Source organism: Chinchilla lanigera, unplaced genomic scaffold (assembly GCF_000276665.1).
Source record: "Chinchilla lanigera isolate Chin_1 unplaced genomic scaffold, ChiLan1.0 scaffold00106, whole genome shotgun sequence".
Taxonomy (NCBI): Eukaryota; Metazoa; Chordata; class Mammalia; order Rodentia; family Chinchillidae; genus Chinchilla; species Chinchilla lanigera.
The window spans coordinates 3,756,515-3,776,788 of NW_004955507.1; the positions used below are offsets into that span (position 1 = coordinate 3,756,515).

Sequence of the window (20,274 nt, forward strand, 5' to 3'; positions counted from 1 at the left end):
AAAAAAAAAAAAAATCTACAGAGGTTTCCATTTTCTGTTTAGTACCCATTTGTCTTTCTACTGTTGTAAATAGCTACTTGTGTGATTTTCCATTGGTGTGTTTATTTTTTGTTGGTTTATAGGAGGACTCTACCTGCTGGCCTCCCTACAGAGGCAGACTTGGAGTGCCCATGCCATCTCTCATCCATCTTTTTCCCACTGCAGATCCTAAATCTGACACAAGCGCTGAAAGACAACAAGAGTCCCCTGCACCTTGTCCAGATGCCGCCTGTGATTGTTGAGACGGCCCGTTCCCATCAACGGTCTGCTAGCGAGTCCTACACCCAGAGCTTTCAGAGTCGGAAGCCCTTCTTTTCGTGGTGGTAGCCCTGCAGGCAGGTGAAGGCAAGCTTGTGTGAGGTGCGCACAGGCATCCAGGTGCAGGGAAGCCCGAGAAGCCCCTGGGGAGCAGCGCGTTTGCTAGCCCTGGAGCCCTCCCTCTCTGCTCGCCACCTCCTTCGGGCTTTCCCACCCACAGGGAGAAGCACAACCAGGGACTGGGAGTGCTCCTGAGCCCTGCCAAGTATTGGGGACGCTGCAGTTAAAGAGTCCAGGTGGTTGAGGAGCAACTCCCTTCTAGCATCTCTTGATGGCAGGCTGGGACAGTCCATCCCTCCCTGATGCCCTCCTCCATTGCAATTCCTTGTTATATTCTGCATCAGAAAAAAAAAGCCACAAATTTAAATGCTTGTAGCAGAATCCAGAGCCTCTCATATGAGAAACCTTTAATCTCATATGAGAAACCTTTAATCCAGACCTAAATTTGTATAGACCCAGACATTTGGGTGTGTGGCAGTTGCACACTTCCAGGAACAGACATATGTCAGAGGACCACTGGGTGGCTCGCAGTGCTGGGAGAGACAGAAACCACACTTCCTTTGGGTTTTTGCCAAATCTTCCTCTGCTCTTCCCATCAGTGTGGTGGTTGGCTTTCCTTGGCAGGCAGCTTTTGCTCTGCAACACCCAGAACCTACATCTGCAGAACCTCCTCTCTGCCTTGTTGTAGTTTACCTGTCACTCAAGCATAGGTGGGAGGGGCTGATCTTATAATTTCTGTTTTGCTTTTTTTTTTTTCCTGGTACTGGGGCTCAAAACTCTTGAAACCAGGGGCACTCTACACTGAACTATATCCTCAGCCCTTTTTATTTTTGAGATAGGGTCTCGCTAAGGTACAAGTTAAACTCTTCTGTCTCAGCCTCCCTTAGTACTGGGATTATAGGCATGCCCCACTGTGCCCCACTGTTCTGTTTTAATAGGTGGTTAACACCCAGCATGTGAAGGTGATCCACATGGCCTAGTGCATGCTGGGAGCTGTAAGTAATCTGTAGGGGATTTAATCCCAGGCTTGCTTCTTGAGTCCTTAGCTACAGTTCTCTAATTTGTTTCTATTGTTCTAAGTATTTTTTCCCCAGCTTTTTTTGACTTAGGAGTTCAGTTTAGGTTCTAGAGTAGGTCTCTATGAGGGGTCTGGGTGGCCTCAGCTCTCACAAGAACAGAATATCTCACCCTTGGACTTCTTTATGTGCTACCACTGCTGCTTGGAGGCAACAGGATGTGTATTCTGCCTTTTATTCCTCTGCTCCCTGGCTTCTTGCCCTGGCCTGGTTTTTCCATGGCTTCTTGAGAAAGGCAAGGCCCAGAGGAGAGAGGCCTTCATACTGTCCCCTCGTGCCTGCCCAGCTCAGTGTACATCTTGCTTCCATGTCTTTTCCCTCACCTGTCCTTGCTTGCCAGGTGTGCGAGTCCTTTCTACACCAAAGCAAAGAATGGCCTCAGGAGGGAGTAAAAAGGGTGCCCCCTGCGACTGAGGGGCAGCTGTACCTTACGCTATGGACACTTCGCAGTTCTGGTACCCTGTGATTGGTCAATCAGCCTTGAAAAGAAACTAATTTTGAAGGTTTGAAAAACAACCAAAGAAAGAGAGTAAGGACTGTGGCTGTGTGTCCCCTGCTTACCTGGCTTCCTCTATCCAGGAGACAGAGCAGAGACTTACAGCCCTCCTAGAACCTGGGCCACGTCACTTCCCAGCCATTCCAGCTCCCCGGAGCTGGCTTGTCCTGGACTTCCACCCAGCTGGCCGGAAGTCTCTGAGCACTGGATATGCGTATCTGTGGACAAAGTCACTGCTCCCTGTGTGCCCTGCCCTGACAATCCCATCTAGCCTACCTAGGTTCTGGCCTGGGGAACCATGTATGAGAGAATCTTGTCTTCTGAGTGCAGGAGCCAGTAGGTTGCCCAGGTGTGTGTACCTCCCTGCAGACAGGTTTGTGTGAACCTGTTGGCAAGGCTTCCTGCGTGAAGAGGCCTTTGGTGTTTCACCAGCCACGTCTGTACTATACTGCTCCAGATCAGCTCTGTGATCAGGAGGACATTGGGTCCAGTGTAAGAAGGGAGCCCATCCCAGGCCTGGTGAGCCAGGATATGGGGATCCTTTCCTGGCCTGCCTCCTCTCTCCCTTGAAGCCTGTACTCAGGTTGCTGTGAGTGTGGATTTTGGAGGACCCAAGGACCCCATGTGCCAGGGCAGGCTTCTGGTAGCACTCCCAGAACGGCCCATCATTCTTCCGGCCATCGGCCTGTCCCCGCTCTTCAAGGAGTGGAGGCTGGGCTGTGTGTGCTGCTGCCCCATACCATTCTTCTAATGCACTGTAGAAACTGTATGTAATATATTTAAATCAATGCAAATGTATGAATAATAAATCCAATTCTGACCTTTTTGTCCAGTTCTTTTTGTAGGAAGAAACACAAAGAGGGTAGAATGCAGTTTTAAGGACAAAGAAATCTTTTTCCATGGAGTTGGAGAGACATGGCTCCTGAAGCAACTTACCCTGGTAGAGGGAGACTCTGGTTCTCTTTCCCAAGTCCCAGTCCTCTGAAAACTATGTTTTCACAGTTCATTTCAGAATTGGACCAGAGTTTGTACTGATGGGACATTATCATTACTCATACGTATCCTCTTTAGTGTGAATATTAATGGAAGAAATACTAATCTCTTTTATGAGATTTTCCCCTACTAGGGACTCTAGTATTTGCTCCAACTGCTTCCTAAAAGCCAGAAATAATCCTGTTATCTAAAATCATCTAGCACCAAGGCTTTAGGGTAAGATGTGGACATATACTTGGGTAGGAGTGGCTTTTCTTGGCCACCAGAGGGCAGCTATGCCCTGTGTATCCCTGGCCTATGGAACCTTTGCTTATTTTGAATGGTGCTGTGGTAATCTGGGAGGTAGGAGGGGTGGGGAGGAGAGAGGAATGCTGACAAGATTTTGAGGTATAGCCAAAATAGGAAAAAACCTTCAAGGTTTGTAGGTGGTGGAGAATCTAGGATAGCAGGTTCTTAAGAATGGGTATTTAAGAATGATTGGTCCAACTCTTGCCCTACCTTGGGTTGGATGACCTTAAGGATGAAGTCCCCTGAAGTGCTGGTATTGACTACTTAAGACCACAGATTCAGCCAAGGACCCATTGCCTATTCTGTGGGGCTGACTACAACAGCTTCCCCCTTCTCTTTTCCTGACCCAGCAGCCTCTGCAGAAGGAGGCTGTAGCACAGGGGCTCCAGAACATGGGATGAGGAACCAGCAGGGTCTAGCCTTGATTTCTCCTTCCTAGGGACCTCTCCCTTCTGCCTCTGCTCTCTATTTGGATTTTCCCCTTCTATGACAGACTCACAGGGTTCTTGATGTAAATTTTTTATTTGCCACTTAAACTATGGTTTCCTTATGTTGGCCTGATAGCATGGGCATGTGGGACAGGCTTCTGGATCTTGAGTGATAGTAGTAGCCAGTGGATTAGTTAGAGACAGAAGTGGTGAGATGCTATGTCTGAGTGCCTGTCACTCCCAGGGAAATATGCAGCCCATGTAGTGTTAGTTCAAGAGGTCTGAGACAGGAGCAGTGGGTCCTATGTAGTGCAGAGCCCAGTGGACAGTGCAGTCCTGTTCCTAGCTGAGCAGGCCTCTTCCTTTCATTTACCTGTGTAGGGCTGCCTGCTTCCAGTCTCCCTTCTTCACCTCCCCAGGCCCTTTGGCCGAAGTCCCATGACTCCTAGGGAAGATCCTGCCACTCCTGGCCCCTTCCCTGGATCAGTGTCTGATCTGGTGAAGGTAGGCCGTGGGGCTGGGATTTCTCCAGCTCCGTTGGGTCCTGGCACTTGTCCTCCTGGAGTTCTGCTGTTTCTCTCTGGAGGTTGTCTCTGTGGCACTGCTCTGTGGATTGGCAGGTGGAGAACAGGGCTCCGAGATTCTGCTGGGAACAAGTGTATGACAAGTCAACATCAACAGGGAGAACAGGAGGGGGTCTTACCATGATAGACTATAAAACACACTGTTAGAGCAAAATGGGACCAGGGCTTGTCTCTGTGTGACTAGGCAAAGCTTTCTGGTATCTCAGCTGTAGGGAGGGCTGGACTAGATCAGGGGATATGATAGCATGTCTTCACCTTCATTGTGTACTCATGGCAGATACCATTAGTCATGTGTGACTGCTGTTTGAAGCAGAGACTGCTAATCAACTGGAGTAATACAAGCAGTGCAGTAGATTTGCCATCCCAGAGGAGAGGACCTGTTCAGGTTGATGTTCTGACTATGGACCCCAGAGAAGGCAGTAGAGGGACGGAAGCCAGAGAGTAACTTGTGGAGGTGGGTTTAATAGTTCAGCTGGGTTCCTGGGCCTGCTCTGGCAGTGACCTAGGCAAAGTTAGATGACTAGGAAGCCTAGGGAGAGATGCTCTCTAGAGGTAAAGTTGCTGCAACTTGTGACCTATGATGGCTCTGCAGTACATTCCTGTCATATTCTCTGTATTCCCACAGCCAGGAGTCTGACTAGGCTTGTTACTCTACAGGTAAACAGAATTATTATTTTTTTCTCCCAAACAGTATGCCCACCTGGTCAAGAGTCACTGCAAAAGGAGAAGGTGCTGCTAGGACCGTGGCACCTCTTACTGTCGAAGTTCACAGGATCATATGATCCCAACAGTAATAGCAGTCTTGGGTGCCAAACAAGTGGTGGCGCTGTGTGGACTTTATACCACCTCACCAGGAGGCACTTTCCAAGAAGACCAAGTCTCCAGTGCCAGATCACACAGCCAGGAAATGGCAGAGCAGGCACACTAGTGTCCCTTCACTCAGCACCTCCTCCTCGCTGCCCCAGGCACCTACCTGAGCCGGCTGCAGTGATGCGATGATGGGGCCAGGGGCCTCTGCCTTGGGGGTCTTTTCCTGCGCAGCCTCCTCAGGGCCTCTGCCACACGATGGTCCCCTGCACACTCCCAAATGATCTGGGCCCGCTCCTCGGCCAGCTGGTCCCCACTGCGCTGAAACAGGCCCTGGATCTGCAACAGCTCAGCGTCCTGGAAGATGTTGGCCGAGGCCTGTTTGCGGCCCCGGGCCTCAGTGGGAGCCTGCCAGGGGGGTGGCTCACTCACCACGGAGGCTGGGGTGCCCATTGTGGTGTTCTGAGGACAGAAACCATGGAGACATCAGCACTAAACAGGCCCTCCCAAAGCCGGGGTTTCTGACTAACAGCTTCTAGTTTCTATTTCCCAGGGTGCAAACTGAAGTGTCTTACTTTAAAATAACTCTTAATTTTCCAGAGCACCTTGGAGAAATGAAATTATTACAACAAAACTTCATCAAGTGCTTTTTATAGTTTGGCTCTAAAATGTCCCCTAAAAGTTTTGTTTGGATTCATCCATGGATGAGTTCAGTTGCTGAATAGTCTGTGGGGCCCCGTCTGAGGAGGCGGGCCAGCGGGGGCGTGCCTTTAGGGGGTGTGCCTTTAGGGGGTATATAGAATCTCCCTCTGCAGCTCCTCCTCTCTCTGCTTCCTGGCTGCCATGGCATGAGCACCTTTTCTCCGCTTCTGCCCTACCATTTCTGCCTTGGATCCACGTAACCCACCCAACCCACCCAACCATGGACTGAATCCACTAAATACTATGAGTCAAACTTCTCATTTGAGTGTTGGGTATTTTGTCACAGCATCAGGAAAGCTGATAATACAATGCTTATTTTTCAGACATCAGTATTACCTCATTTGATTCACAGCAACTGTTAAGAATTACCGTTTTCCCCCTGTTACAGATAAAATCTAACTCTGGTTAAATGACTTGTCATGGTTACAAAGCTGAGTATAACCACAGAGCCAGGAGTACTTACAAAGTGCTCTAGAGTTCATGCAGATACTGTACCAGGAAGCCCAGTAACAGCTCAAATTTGTTGGTTACTTACTATGTGCCAGGGCAAGAGCTTTATTCAGATAACATCAATGAAGTGTCATAAGCACAGCAGCCTTTTGAGGTAGGTATTTTACCCTCCAACCTGCCATCCACGGTTGTGCAGCTGAACTACAGTCAGACACTTCTGATGTGAAGACCTGGGCTTTTCACACAGAGGTAAGAGTTGGGGTATGGAGTTGGCTGCTTGGGTTGGAAGCCCACTTCTTGCACTTGCTAGCTGAGTGCTAGTACTCCCTTCATAGGGGTGATGTGAAGAGAGTGTTTAGGAGTGTTACACCTTGTATCTAGATGTTTCCCCAACGCCTCCTGCGCTCATAGATGGGGCTTTTTGGAGGTGGCTGGATCTAGTATGTGTGAAGCTGAAATTAAGGGCATATGATAACAATTGGTTTAGTACAGTTCTGGGTATAGATAAAAGAAGCACACTCTGAGTGTGGGTAGCACCAATCAATAGACTTGTAGTTTGGATGGAATATAAAGAGAAAGCAGTTTCACTGCTGTAGCTTGGTGCTTTGCTGCCTTCTGCCTGCCACACTATGAACTGTTTTTCCTCTGTGATGCCCATCTGCCATGCTGCCCTGACTTAAAGCCAGCTGCCTATGGACTGAAACCTCTACAAACTGAGCTAAATAAACCTTTCCTCCTTTAACTTGTGGGTGTTGGGTATTTTGTCTCAAGCAACAAGAAAAGAAATAAGACAGTGCTCAGTGTTTATAGGTTGTTCCAGTAATTTCTTATCCAAAATGTATGTGATTCTGAATTTTTCAGATTTGGGGATTTTACATACATATAATGAGATACCTTGGGGGTGGGACCCAAGTCTAAACACAATATTGATTGATGTTTTATATATACATTATACACACAGCCTGATGGTACATGTGTGCAATATTTTCATTTCAGCCTCTTATTTAAACAAAGTTGCATGATGTAAAAATTCTCACTTGGTTTATTTCAGCACTCAAAAGTTTAAGTTTTGGAGCATTTTAGGTTTTCAGATTAGGGATGTTCAAGCTGTGTTCTGCTTCTCAATTTATAAAACTGTGAAGGGTCCTCCTACTTCCTGTCTTCAAGACCTCAGGGCTAAATCAGATCTACCTAATTTAGCAAATAGTGTGAAAGAGACCAATCAGATCTAACCTCAGTCCAATGGACTAGGGCAGGAGATCCAGATCCCACTGAGGGGAAGAAGAGGCTACAAAGCTCAGAATATACTATCAAGGACAGAAGTTGATGTAAGCAAGTTCAGTGGAAGATAGGCTGTTGTGTCAATGTCTCTTGTCATTCTAACAGATGGAAATCATCTACTTTAGTCTGGATATTTCAGTTTAAATACTAAAGGCATAAGAATCTCCCCACTCTATCCTTGTCTCCAAAAGCTACAGGTTTGGAAAAGAGCCTAGAGACTGGGAAGACCAAGGACTTCAGTATTATGCAAAGCTGGGGTTGAATCCCAGCTCTACTACCTTCCTAGCTTTGTGACCTTAGGCAAGTCACCCAGTCTCTCTGTACCTGTTTCCTTAAATGCAAAATGGGTGTGTTGTAATAATATCCACTCCTCAGGATTGTAGTAGGAATTAAAAGCATGTAGTGTGGTATCAGGCACCCAATAAGAGCTAAACAAATGCACATGCCCCTCTTTTTTGGCCGCCTTCACCTTTGTACCTGGGCCCGGGATGTGATGTAGACTCTCCATTTCCTGCAAGCAGTGGGGCTGGAGCCAGCTAAAGACAGCTTGCACTCCTGTGTCCCTTGCCTCCCAGCCTCCCTTGTCCCTGTACCTTACCTTAAAAATCACCCTCATTACTCCAGTAATTTCCATACTTATCCTGTCCTACTTTGTAACAGGTGAGCCCCATTCTTCTCTCAGGTGTGGTGGAGCATGCCTGCAATCCTAGCATTCTAGGACCCTGAGACAGGAGGATCAAGTTTGAGCCCAATCTGGGCTACTTAGTGAGACCTTGTCTCAAAGCATAAAATTTAAAAAAAAGGGTTGGGGATATCGCTAAGTGCGAAGGCCCTGGATTCCATTGAGTACAGGTGCAAAAGGAAGCTGAGATGCAGATATGAGGACCAGTGGCTGAGCAGAGGCTGTTCTGTGACTGTGCCTAATATTTAAACCTCTGACCTGTCTTCACAGCTAAGAAGCTTGAGCACATTTCTTCATATTTCCATGAAGAGTGCTTCACTATTCCAACCTAATACTCTGCCAGCAGAAAGGAAAGGACAATGAGTTACCACACAGGGAGGAGTAAGGGAATTTGTCCACTCACTCACATCAAGGCTGTTGACTGGGGTGACTGTTCCCCCAGCCTTGAGCCAGCAGCACTCTTTAGAGGAAAATCCCCAGCTTCCCCAAAATAAATCTAGAACTACACCATAGCCCAGCACAAAGCAACAACTTGTGAGTCAGAAGCCTGGGTTTCTGGCCTGGTTCTGCCACTCCCTGGATGAGAGGCCACGGGCAAGTCACAGCACCTCGGTGGCCTGGTTGCCCTCTTACTGCTCCAAGAACAGGTTAATGCTGACAGTCCCTGAGGGCTTGCACTGGTGTGGAGAGTCAGTGATACCATGACAAAGCTAGGTCTGTACAGAGGGAGGATGATGCCACTTGTCAGCTTGGGCCTAGGAACAGTGAGTGGGGTCAGGTCTGGCTAGGTAGGTGCTAGGAAACTCCCAACTCATAGACCCTATTCTCCTTTCTCCTCCATCTCCCATGGAGACCAGGTCAGAGAATTCTTCTCTAAAGCACCCTGTTGATCAAGCTCAGAGTAGACTTCTAGGCTGGCCTGGTGGCAGGAGAAGGGATGATATCCCTCCTCTTAGACTCAGGTAATGCCCCCACCCCAACCCTGAGAAAGAATGGCAACAAAGATAAAGCAGCAGCTGTCTTGAGGGAACAAATGGTTTGGGCTGACTTTCCAGATAGTCCCAGCAACCTCTGCCAGGGCCTTGACTGAACAGTTTATAGCCAACTGTGTTACAAAGTAACAACAAAAACTACCTGGGCTGGGTATGGCCTCTCAGTTACTTAGAAGGCTGAGGAGGCTCACAAGTTCAAGCTCAGCCTGGGTAACAGTGAGACCTTGCCTAAAAATAAAATGGGCTGGGGAAGTAGCTCAGTGGTAGAGTGCTTGCCTGGCATGCATGAGGACCTGGGTTCAATTCCCAAGGCTGGAGTCGGGGGGAGGTCTGGAAGAATCATACCCTCCCTCTGTAAACATTTGCTAAGGGTGGCACCTCCAGATTTCAAAACTCTTCATTCTTGGCTCTACATCCCACCCCGGGATTCAGGCAGTAGAGTGAGGCTGGGAATAAAAACAGGTGGATTCTTGGTAGCAGTAGATGTTAAACTTTGGGAAAACTGAAGTAATGAGTCAAACATTTTTATTATCAAAAGAAGCATTTCCTATCTCATTGAGTGTGTTCAATAGTTACTTTCCCTTTAATTTCCTGGTCAAGGCCTTAATCCAGGAAGGTTAGTATATACTTGAACAATGAAAAATGTAAAACAGGAACCATTACAAGTGGATCTTTCATTTCAGAGCTGACATATAAGAACATAAGTATGGATCTGTACCCAAATGAATAAAGACTAATTGCAAAATACTTCAATATGACACCAACTAAAAATGAACTCTCAAAGTAAATATCAGATGTTGAAAATGACAAGATTCAACTTGCTTTAAATCAGGCAACAAGTGAAGAACTGTAGTTCGCTCACAAAAAAATATGTTTAAAAAGTGACTCAACCAGCAATGAATTTGCAATCTATCAATATGGTGCACAACTGACCATTCTTTGTAACATATAAAGTGAGTTCTGACATCCATTCACTGGAGTCCCAGAAATGCAGGTAACCATGAGGGGCAGAGTACTCTGGGGTCAGCTCGGCAACTCCTGGTCCCTACTCAGTGTGTCCTCTTTGAATAATCTCAGTGATGGCAATAATCTCTGTAATCAGAGGCCAAGGGCCTCTTAGAAAAATAACTGGAGGCTCTGGCCCAAGGCCCAAATCAACAGTTGTGGCCTGGCCTGCTACTCTGCACAGACATACCACTGGACAGCAGCCAAAATCTGTTGCTTCTCAAATGAGAGCCCAGTCTGAACGACTAGGTGGGCTCTAGATGCCACTGAGTCTCAGAATCTGTGCTCCACGAGGTGGAAAACAAACAAAGTGGGTGTTTTCCTCAGACCAGTTCTCAGACATGATCTGAAAATATGTTACTAGATCTAGGAATAATTTTTTTCAATAGTGCAACAACCTTGAGTTCTGGCAGTGTGTCTAACTGGGTGATTTTAAACAAGTCTTGTTTTCTCCTGCTTCCGTTTGCTCATCATCAAAATTGGGAGGAAAAAAGTACTTCATGGAATAAGGAAGATGAAGTATTTAAGGCATTCATCCTAGTACCTGGCATACAACAGACATTCTCTATATTGTATGTTGGTTGAGTGAATGAATGATATAAGGGGAAAGCTGTTAGCTAAGAGGACTATAGAATTATGATCATTTTCATTATCACTGACACCAGCAAACTCCAAGAGGGGCTGTCAGTCTTGGGAAAAGGCAAAGGGAGACAAACTCATCAGTATACATTTAAATCAAAGCTTTGTGACTAAACTGTGATGTGGTTTTCCGTGTCAAGCACAGAAAGTGCAAGAGCACTTCCAGAGGGGCATTTTGGTCCTCACACGAGGTAGCAGGATCATTACATCTCTCCTATGAGAGGACAGTATTGTTAAGCCCACTTTACAGACTAGAGAGCTGAGTCTATCAAGGTTAAGCAACTTGCCCAAAGTCATAAGAAGGTAGATGATGAAGACTGGAATATGAACACAGGTGATCTGACCCCAGTGCCCATGCTCTCAACCACTGCTATTTTTGTTCCTGCCAGATGGCTAAGGAGGTCTTCAGGGGAAAGAAGGCCCCAGAAGGTTCTGAAACCTTTCGGAACCCTCTATTAGCTTCTGCGGATTTTGGAAGTCGCAAGGATCCAAAGTCAGGTCTCCCAAGCCTGCCTCGGTATCCCTCGCACTCCACCGCCCCGGGGCAGTTACAGCAGTTATGCACTAGGCTGAAGGGCAGCTCTGACAGACGTCAAATCGGGATGGGTCAAGCTAAAATGCGCCCATCCCAACCCTGCCTTTGAGAGGGCAGGCGCAGCTAGGGCTTCCTGCCTCGAAGGTGCTCGCCAGGACCAGGACTGGGAGAGGGTATTCTAGCCGAGGTAACACAGGACACGGACAGCACGGGTTGGTCTCCGGGGCTCAGATGAGGCCGCTCCGCCGAACGACGGTCCCCAAGTAGATCTGTCGTGTGTAGCCGGGGACCTCCGGACTCTGGCTGTCCACCCGCCCCCTTCCACCTCCGACGTACATACCTGGTTGCCCAAGGCGGGCCACACGCAGCTCCGAGCCAGCCCAAACCACCTCGATCGCAGCCGCGGTTCCCCGGAGAAAGCGCTCGGAGCCCCGGAACAGCCAGCCAATCCTCTGCCCCAGCCTTACTCTGAGCTCCAAGGCGAGCCTTCCAAAACCCAACGCGGAGACTTCACGGACCAATCAGCTGCGGCAGAGGGGAGGAGGCGTGTCGGGCTCCGCCCCTCCGCCGGCCTCCAGAAAAGCTGCGCAGAGATTCCCGCGGTCCAATCAGCGGCAGAGCAGCGGCAAGGGGCGTGTCCTCGCGGGCACTTCCCTCCGCCCGGCCACCCTCGCGCCTAGCCCGTAGTGGCCCCAGACCTTGACGTCAGTCCCCAGGGCTAGAGCGGTTTTGCTGTCGCGGGAGCTGGGCGGGGCCGCATTCCTGTCCCCGGGTGCGGCTGCGGCTGGCCCGGCAGGATACACGTGACAGATGCCCCTTCTGGGCCGAGGCCAGCGCGTGCGGCACGAGTTCTTTGCGGCGCGTGTCCTTATGGGGCTCTTTCTACTCTGCAGCTCCTAAAACACTCCTCTCACCTCCCAGCCCACCTGTGCTCTGACCTCGGGGCGGGGAGGCAGTCATTTCTGCCGTCTAAATGGGTTTCAAAGCCAAATAGATTCTAATCTTGTATCATCTGTGCGACTTTGGCCCGGTATCCTAAACGAGACAGTACTTAAATTTTCATACTTATTCGAAACCCTTCATTAGGGATCTACCCTGTCAGGGTTCCTTAAAAGGTAGTAACAGAGCTAGAGCCCTTGCCCTTGGGGACTTCATAGCCTAGGAAGGGAGGCAAACACCAAATAACCTAAAACAATACGCGGTTACAATTGTGATCAATGTTATGCTATCAGCGGGTAAACTGAAGAGCCCAAGTTCCCTCTGGGAGGTCCTGGAAGGCTGTAGAAATAGCATAAAAGGGGAGACATAACGGAGTAGTTGAAGTTGTTACAATGAAGAGGAAATGGTAGGGGAAAAGAGTGTTTAAAGAGGGCATGTCCAGGGTCAGGACATAATCTTGATCAGAATTGAAATGAGGCCTCGGGAGTAGTGCTATACTATAGCAAGGCAGCGCAGGGTGTAGGCAATGAACAGGTTTTCATTTGATCCTCAGAGGGGTTAAAGCAAGCAATAGCATGATAGGTATTTAGTAAACGGCATCCCTAGCACTTATTATGTGCTAGTAATGCCAGTCAGCACTTTAAAAAGACTAGCTCGTTTTACCCTGGTGACAAATCTGTGTTTTTAGAAGGTCACTCCTCCTGCAGCTTGGAACTGCAGCTTGTAGAAGGATGGAGCAGATTAGGGTAACCATTAGGCTCTTGTTAAATGCTTATTTTCTTCCTTGGAAGATGAAGGAGTTTGTATCCTTGTCTAGAAATGTTTGAGAAGAGTGCCTGGATATGACACAGAGATCTCTTTTTCACTTTTCCGGGAAGAAGCAGCACATTGGAGTTTGTGGGTTCCTTTTTCCGGGGTGAAGGGGATTTTTGGAAACTGTTCTTCCTCTCCCCTGATTAGAATTCCTCTTTCTGTCCCTCTGTACAAAAGCAGAATCACCCAAGTATGCTCTAGTGAAAAGGGTTTTGACAATGGTTTCTCTGCTTTTTCTTAAGCCCCAGGAAAATGGTGAAAAGAACAAACAAATCAGCAGTGCCCGTTTCCAATAAAAAGTATTGCTGTAAAGTCTTTCAGCCAACTGCTTGGTAAGAAGACTGTATAGGGGGAGGGGAGGACAGTCAGTGCTGTGGTCAGAATGGGCTTCAAAACCAAAATGTCACATAGATTATAATCTTGCATCATCTGTGTGACTTTGGGCCAGTAAGCTAAACAAGACAATACTTAAACTTTTGTACTTATTCAAAATCATTCATTAGGGGCCTACATTTTTTGGGTTCCTTAACAGGTCATAACAGAGTGGGAAGGCAAGGCTTCTGAGCCAGGAACTCTCTCTAGCCCACTCTAAGCAATAGGAAAGCCAGCTCATGGCCTATCAGTGCTTGGAGAACCTAGGAATCCTGAGGCTATGAGCTAGATGAGCATCCCAGGGTAGAAACTGGGAGCTTGTGGCTTCAGAGTCAGATGCAGTTAAGCCTGGATGGAGAGTATCTGGTGTTTACAAACATTTTTTCAGGCATATGAATGGCAACATTTCCAGTGTTACAACTTTATGATTAAATATTTACGAGGAGAATATAGGGTACTTCCACAGTTGAGTGGGCCACACAAGGCCTCACCAGGAGAGGGACATCTGGGACACACATGATAGCGCTGGAGACAAGAACCGTCAATAAACAGGGCTCTGTTTAGAGAAGGTTGACTTTGAGGAATGTCAGCTGGTGTCATTCAAGCCAAGACCTGTTTTTACTCCAGAACCCAGATTAAGTGAAGTGGATAAGGAACTCTACTCAGGCATAAAATTTGAAAAGGCTCCAAAAAACTTAATAAACAAGGTAAATAACATCTTAATATAATATTTTTAAAAATTAAAATGAATGCAAAGTATCCATGATAAAAAGAAAATCAAAAAGTTTGAAAATGGTAAGTTATTGTTTGTTTATGACTTCACATATTTTGTAATGGGAACAAGCCATTTCCAATCAGCCAGTTTTGGTTCATAGTTTCACAGGTTTCAGTCCATGGTCTCTTGGCTCTGTTACTTTGAACCTGTAGTAGCACATCATGGTGGGAGCATATGGTGGAAAAAGTCTGCTTACATCATAGCAACTGGGAAGCAAACAAGGGAAGGGTCTGGGTTCCGATCTCCCCTTCAAGTTTCCCTAATGAACTAACAGTTCTCAGATAGACTGCCATTGTAGTGGTCTTAGAAAACGAAAATGGCATGTGAACATGGGAATTTAAATGTAGCCATTTTTTTTTGTTTGTTTGTAGTACTTATATCTACTTTTTCCATTGGGGTTTGAATACGGGAGGATGTTGGATAAGTACGTACATACTATGGTGTATATTTTTCCTTTTGTATAAGGCTCCCACATGTTTCATCTCAGTGCTGTTTTTACCCTAAAAGTAAATAAAGTCTGGGAGATGGGTCTTACCTGTTCAGCCTTAAGCAAGTGACTTAAACTTCCTGTCTCTCAACTTTCTTCTTTTTAAAGTGGGAATGCTCAGAGCTGGAGGTATAGAGCCACAGTAGACTGTATGGTTGGCATGTGTGAGACCCTGGGTTCAATCCCCAGCTCTGAAGAATGAATGAATTAATAAATGACTAAAATAACAATAATTATACCCACCTCTGCATTAATTTTAATTTCTTAAAATACAGCTTTAAGATATTATTTATCTTGATAATTAAGTGTTGCTGTGAGGATGAAGTGAGACACTCTAGGATGAGTGCTTAATAGGCTGGGTGCTTCAGCTAACCCTGGATTGAAAATATTTGAAAAATAAAAATGATAAAAAGAAGACAAACCAAACAAAAAAGAAATATTTGAAAAATAAATTGCTTCTGTACTGAGCATGTACAGACCTTTTTCTTGTCATTATTCCCTAACTATGCAATATAACAACAACCTATGTAGCATTTACAATGTATTAAATTTTATAAGTAATCTAGAGATGCTTCAAAGTATATGAGGATGCATTTAGATTCTATACAAATACTACATTGTTTTGTGTCAGAGACTTGAGTATTTGCAGAGATCCTAAAAGCCATCCTTCCACAAATACTGGGGGACAGCTGTACCTTGGTACAAATGCCAAGCCAGCACTGGACTCCTCTTGCTTCATCTCCTGCAGTTGTTCAGGCAGCTGGACAGTTCCGGTCCCCCAGTGATACTGAGACTTGACGTGAGTTTCTAATTGGCATGTATCCTGTTCTAGAAAGAGCAGAAAAGACTTTCACACTCTACTGACAAGCTGCACTATGATATATGAGTCAACGCTGGCTTTTTTTGAAAAATGATAATGACCATTCTAAGCTGTTTTTTAAAATCATCCTTCTGCTTATGACATTACACAAAGCAACTTAGACGGCAGCCTTCTTTTTGGAATTTACCATCTGGACAGGCAGAAAATATCCAACTCTCACAGACAAATGGTACTTTATAGAAACACTAAAAAACAAACAAAAAAATCCCCACAAACCCACCATTCATGTAGATCAAATTTAAAGCATAATATGCTTGAGCCACTACTAAAAAAAGTCCCAAACATTGGGTGGCTTCCACTAGAGAAATTTATTTTCTCATAATTCTGGGGGCTGAGAAATCTAAGATCAAGATGCCAGCTGCTTCAGTTTCTGATGAGGGATCTATCTCTTTCTTCCTGGCTTGACTGCTTCTAACGTGTGTGTGTGTGTGTGTGTGTGTGTGTGTGTGTGTGTGTGTAGCGGGGGAGAGACAGAGAGGAAGAAAGAGGGGGGGAGGAGGAGGAAGAAAAGGAGCAGGAAGAGGAGGAGTGGACAGGAAAGAAGGGAAGAGAGGAGAAGAGAAACAGGAAAAGAGAGGAGAGAAGAGGAGAAGAGAGGAAACAATCAGTGCGTAAGAGGGAGCTGACCTCACCATCCGGATAACAAGACAATAGTCTACTCTGGTGGTATTGACATTAATGTATTTGTGAGGACTGAACCTTCATGACCTACTGTCCTCTTATTAGACACCACCTGTCAACACTGTTGCTTTAGGGATGAAGTTTCTAGCACATGAACTTTAGGGAACACATTCAAGCCATAGAAACTTACAAGGTATCAAAAAGCCCTGTTGTATACCTTAAATAAATATAATTTTTATTTATTTATTTATTTATTTTTAGTCCTGGGAATCAAATTCAGGACCTTGTGCTTGCCAGGCAGAATAAGTACAATTTTATTTGTCAATCAGCCCTTAATAAACCTGGGAAACATAAATAATAAGTGAATCATCTCAAAGACAGAGAGCACATGTATTATTAGAATGCTTTTGATTCCAAGAAACAGAAGACCCAGCATCTTCAGTCAAGGCTCTGGAAGGAAACATTTGTTAACTCTTTTGTTGCCCTTCGACTTCTAACAGATGTATTTATTGGGCAACCCCAGCTGAAAGCTGTGTGAAAGAGAACCTCCTGATGTAGTCAAAGTAGGGCAATAGCAGAGCGGGAAATGGTGAAGAGTGGGTCAGGAGGGCTTGTATCATGCCAACTAAACTGACTTAATGAGGAGAAGCTTGTTTTCTCACATCACAAGCAGGTCAGAGGCAGGGGATTTCTGGAATGACTTATTCAGCAGGGCAATGATGTCATTCAGTATTATGTTCTGTCATCCTCAGCACATTGGCAATATCTCTCCCCACAAACCACTGCTGGCTGCAGCAGTTCTATGAGTAAAATTCAACAAGGACTATATTCCTTCCTATGCATCAAGTTCTTAAAATAGACTATTTTTTAGAGCAAGTTCACAACAAAATTGAACTGAAAGTATAGTGAATTCCCATATACCCCACACTCCACACCTGCATGGCTTCCCCCTCACCAGCATCCTCCACCAGAATAGTAGTGTTTTAGTAAGCTTTCTGTTGCTGTGACAAAATACTTGAGATAAATCAACTTAAAGTAGGAAAGATTTACTTTGGGTTATGGTTTCACAGGTTTTAGTCCATGGTCTCTTGGCTCCATTACTTTGGGCTGTGGTGGCTCACCATGGCAGGAGCACATGGTGAAGGAAGTCTTACATGATAGCATCTGGGAAGCAAAGAAAAGAAAATTCTGGGTCCCAATACCTCCTTCAAGGACATGTCCCTAGTGAACTAACTTATTTCTACTATAACCCACCTACCTAAAGTTTCTACTACCTCCAGTGGAGCCATGGGCTGGGAACAAAGTCATTAACATATGGGCCTTTGAGAGACATTCTAGATCCCAACTATAACAGGTACATTTGTTGTAATTAGTGAACCTACACTGACACATCATTGTACCCAAAGTCCATAACTTACATTAGAGTTCACCCTTGGTGCTATGGGCTTTAATAAATGTATAGTGACATGGATCCACTAATGTAATTATGATTAGTTATGCAAAATAGTTTCACTCTCCTAAAAATCCTTTGTTGTTCCTAGTCATCCCTTTCTTCTTCCTCAACCCTGACAACCATAATTTTATCATATCCACAGTTTTGCCTGTCCAGCATGATATGTATTTAAAATCATACAGCCAGGCGTGGTGGTGCATGCTTGTAATCCCAGCACTCAAGAAGTTGAGGCAAGTTTGAGGCCAGCCTGGGCTACAAAATGAGCTCAAGGCCAGCCTGAACTGCATAGTGAGATCCTGTCTCGAAAAGAAAAAAAAAAAAATACAGAACATACAGTAGCTTTTCCACTTTGACAGCTTTCACTTAGTAATATACATACTTAAGCTTCCTCCATGCCTTGTTTTGACTTGATAGTTCATTTCTTCTTAGCATTGAATAGTATCCCATTGTCAGTATATGCCACAGTTTATCCATTCACCTACTTACATTTTGATTTCTGTCAAGTTTGATCATTATGAATAAGGCTGTTATAAACACCATTGTGTAGATTTTTGTTTGTTGATAAGTTTTTGACTCATTTAGGTAAATACTAAGGACAATTGCTGGCTCATTGTATAGTAAAATTATGATTAGTTATATGAGAAACTACCAAACTGTCTTCCAAAGTGGCTGCACCATTTTACATTCCCACCAGCAATGAATGAGAGTTCCTGCTGCTCCATATCATTGCTAACATTTAGTGTTACCAGTGTTTTGGATTTCACTAATTCTATTAGGTGAATAGTGGTATCACTTTATTGTTTTAGTTTGTAGTTCCCTAAGTACATATAATATTGGTCATCCTTTTATAGGCTTATTTGTCATGTGTATATCTTTGGTGAAGTGACTTTTTAGATCTTCTGCCCATTTTAAAATTGGACTTCTTATTTTCTTATTGTTGAGTGTTTAAAGAGTTCTTTGTGTATTTTGGATTTCAGTCCTTTGTTGGCTGTCTTTTTCAAATATATTTTTCCTAGTCTGTGGCTTTTCTTCTCATTTCTATTGAAAGTGTGCATGAGTCAGGTTTTTGTTGTTTGTTTTTTGAAATAAGGTCTTGCTATGTGGCTTAGGCTGGCCTTGAATTCACTATGTAGTCTAGGATAGCCCCAAACTTGCAGCAATCCTCCTTCCTCAGCCTCCCAAGTGTTGGGATTGCAGGCATGCACCCTATGCCTGCCTTCCATGAGTCAGTTTTAATCAATGAGAACAAGAGTTTTTTTTTCCCCCAGTACTGGGGATTGAAACTATTTATTTTTCATTTTGAGATAGGCTCTCTCTAAGTCACTAAGTTGCTCAAGCTGGGCTTGAACTTGCCTTACCTTCCCAGAGTGCTGAGATTACAGTCATGTGCCAGTGTGCTAGATGAAACTCTTTCTTTAACTTTTCTATTAAGTTTATCCTTGCATTTCATTGGATGAAACTGAGTCAGACATCCAGCCTTAAACCAAATATTGAAAAAGTGGAATTAAATCACCATGATTATCTGAAATTAATCATGGTTCATTTTTTGAGCCCAATGCCATCTGATACCTGAACAAACTTGTTTTTAATAGGATCAAGAGGGTATGGCTGGTAGATACACAATTTTTATTTTCCATGGCGACTGAGTATCATTGAATTGGCTGGGTCATTAACCCTAAGTGGTAGAGTGGCAGTCTAAACACACTGCAGAGCCTTTTCTTTCTCTGGTCCTTTTTGGCAGGGTGTGAAGTGTAAACATCTTGCACTACAGGAGGCCTATCCTGAGTTTGTTCAAGCTATTGAATGCTCCAGAAACGTCACCAAAATGGATAGTCCATCTGTTTTTGTGGGGTTTTTCTCCTACCTTCAGTATTATGTAAGTTTTACAAAGGCATCTAAAGTATTTGTTATTTCCTGATTAGCAGACCAATTGAGAATAATACTAGTAGCATAACAGATCAACATGTTTTATGGAATGTCAAGATGATCTAGCTCAATTTATGACAGAGGACTGAAGAATAGACAGCACTGACAGTCAGCCTGTTTCTCTAGTCTCTCAAGTTCTTACTCAATGGGCCCATGAGCAAAGTGGCTATGGTGGTAGGGATGGAGGCTACACATGGATTTTACTACCTGGGCTTTCCCTTACCAGAGCTGACCTGGGTACCACTATTGTTGAGTGCCTAAGCTACCAACAGCTAGGATTTTTTTTTTTTTTTTGCTGCTGGCTGCTTTCAGATTTGCTGTCACCCACAGAATGCCCCCATATGACTTTTCCATTTACTAAGGGCACCAGTCAGCCACCTTTGGCAGTTATTCATTGTACAGTGGCACTTCAGTACTCTCATTATTAATTGGTTCTGGGAAGTCTGATGAGTACTAAACAAATTGTTTTGGCTGGAAAGGGTAGTAGGTTTTGAGGCAATTGACATATATAAGGTCTTTCTTGTGTTTCAAAATAAGTACTGTTTCAAAATTTTCACATCAAAATGTGGGCAGTACCAAATTTGATGCCTTTCAAAGTAGTCAAGAATACTGGTACCTCAGTTTATAAACTTAATTTTTTCCATGATTCTGGTCACAAAATTGGATGAGAACTGAATCAAATTCAGTAGTTAG

General features: G+C 45.0%; 2 protein-coding genes across 4 annotated transcripts in view; one reads left to right on the forward strand and one right to left on the reverse strand.

Annotated features, from left to right (window-relative positions):
- Positions 1 to 5,189, forward strand: part of Pi4k2a (phosphatidylinositol 4-kinase type 2 alpha) — a gene marked incomplete in the record, with an annotated part of 31,757 nt that extends 26,568 nt beyond the window's left edge. The window contains 2 exon segments of one of the 2 annotated variants that reach the window (XM_013506191.1): positions 205 to 399; positions 4,914 to 5,189. In XM_013506191.1, coding sequence (XP_013361645.1) covers positions 205 to 366 — 162 coding nt within the window. 2 annotated transcript variants of the gene reach the window in all.
- Positions 3,714 to 11,806, reverse strand: Avpi1 (arginine vasopressin-induced 1). 2 transcript variants are annotated; one of them, XM_013506192.1, is made up of 3 exons: positions 11,656 to 11,806; positions 5,196 to 5,491; positions 3,714 to 4,284 (listed from the first exon to the last, which is right to left on the reverse strand). In XM_013506192.1, exons 2-3 carry the CDS (start codon positions 5,480 to 5,482, stop codon positions 4,122 to 4,124), a joined length of 450 nt encoding a protein of 149 aa, XP_013361646.1. In that variant the 5' UTR covers positions 5,483 to 5,491; positions 11,656 to 11,806; the 3' UTR covers positions 3,714 to 4,121. The 2 variants fall into 2 exon arrangements, with proteins under 2 accessions (XP_013361646.1, XP_005407676.1); XM_005407619.2 differs by having other exon boundaries at positions 3,714 to 4,281; positions 11,656 to 11,804.
- Between the last annotated feature and the right edge of the window lie 8,468 nt (positions 11,807 to 20,274).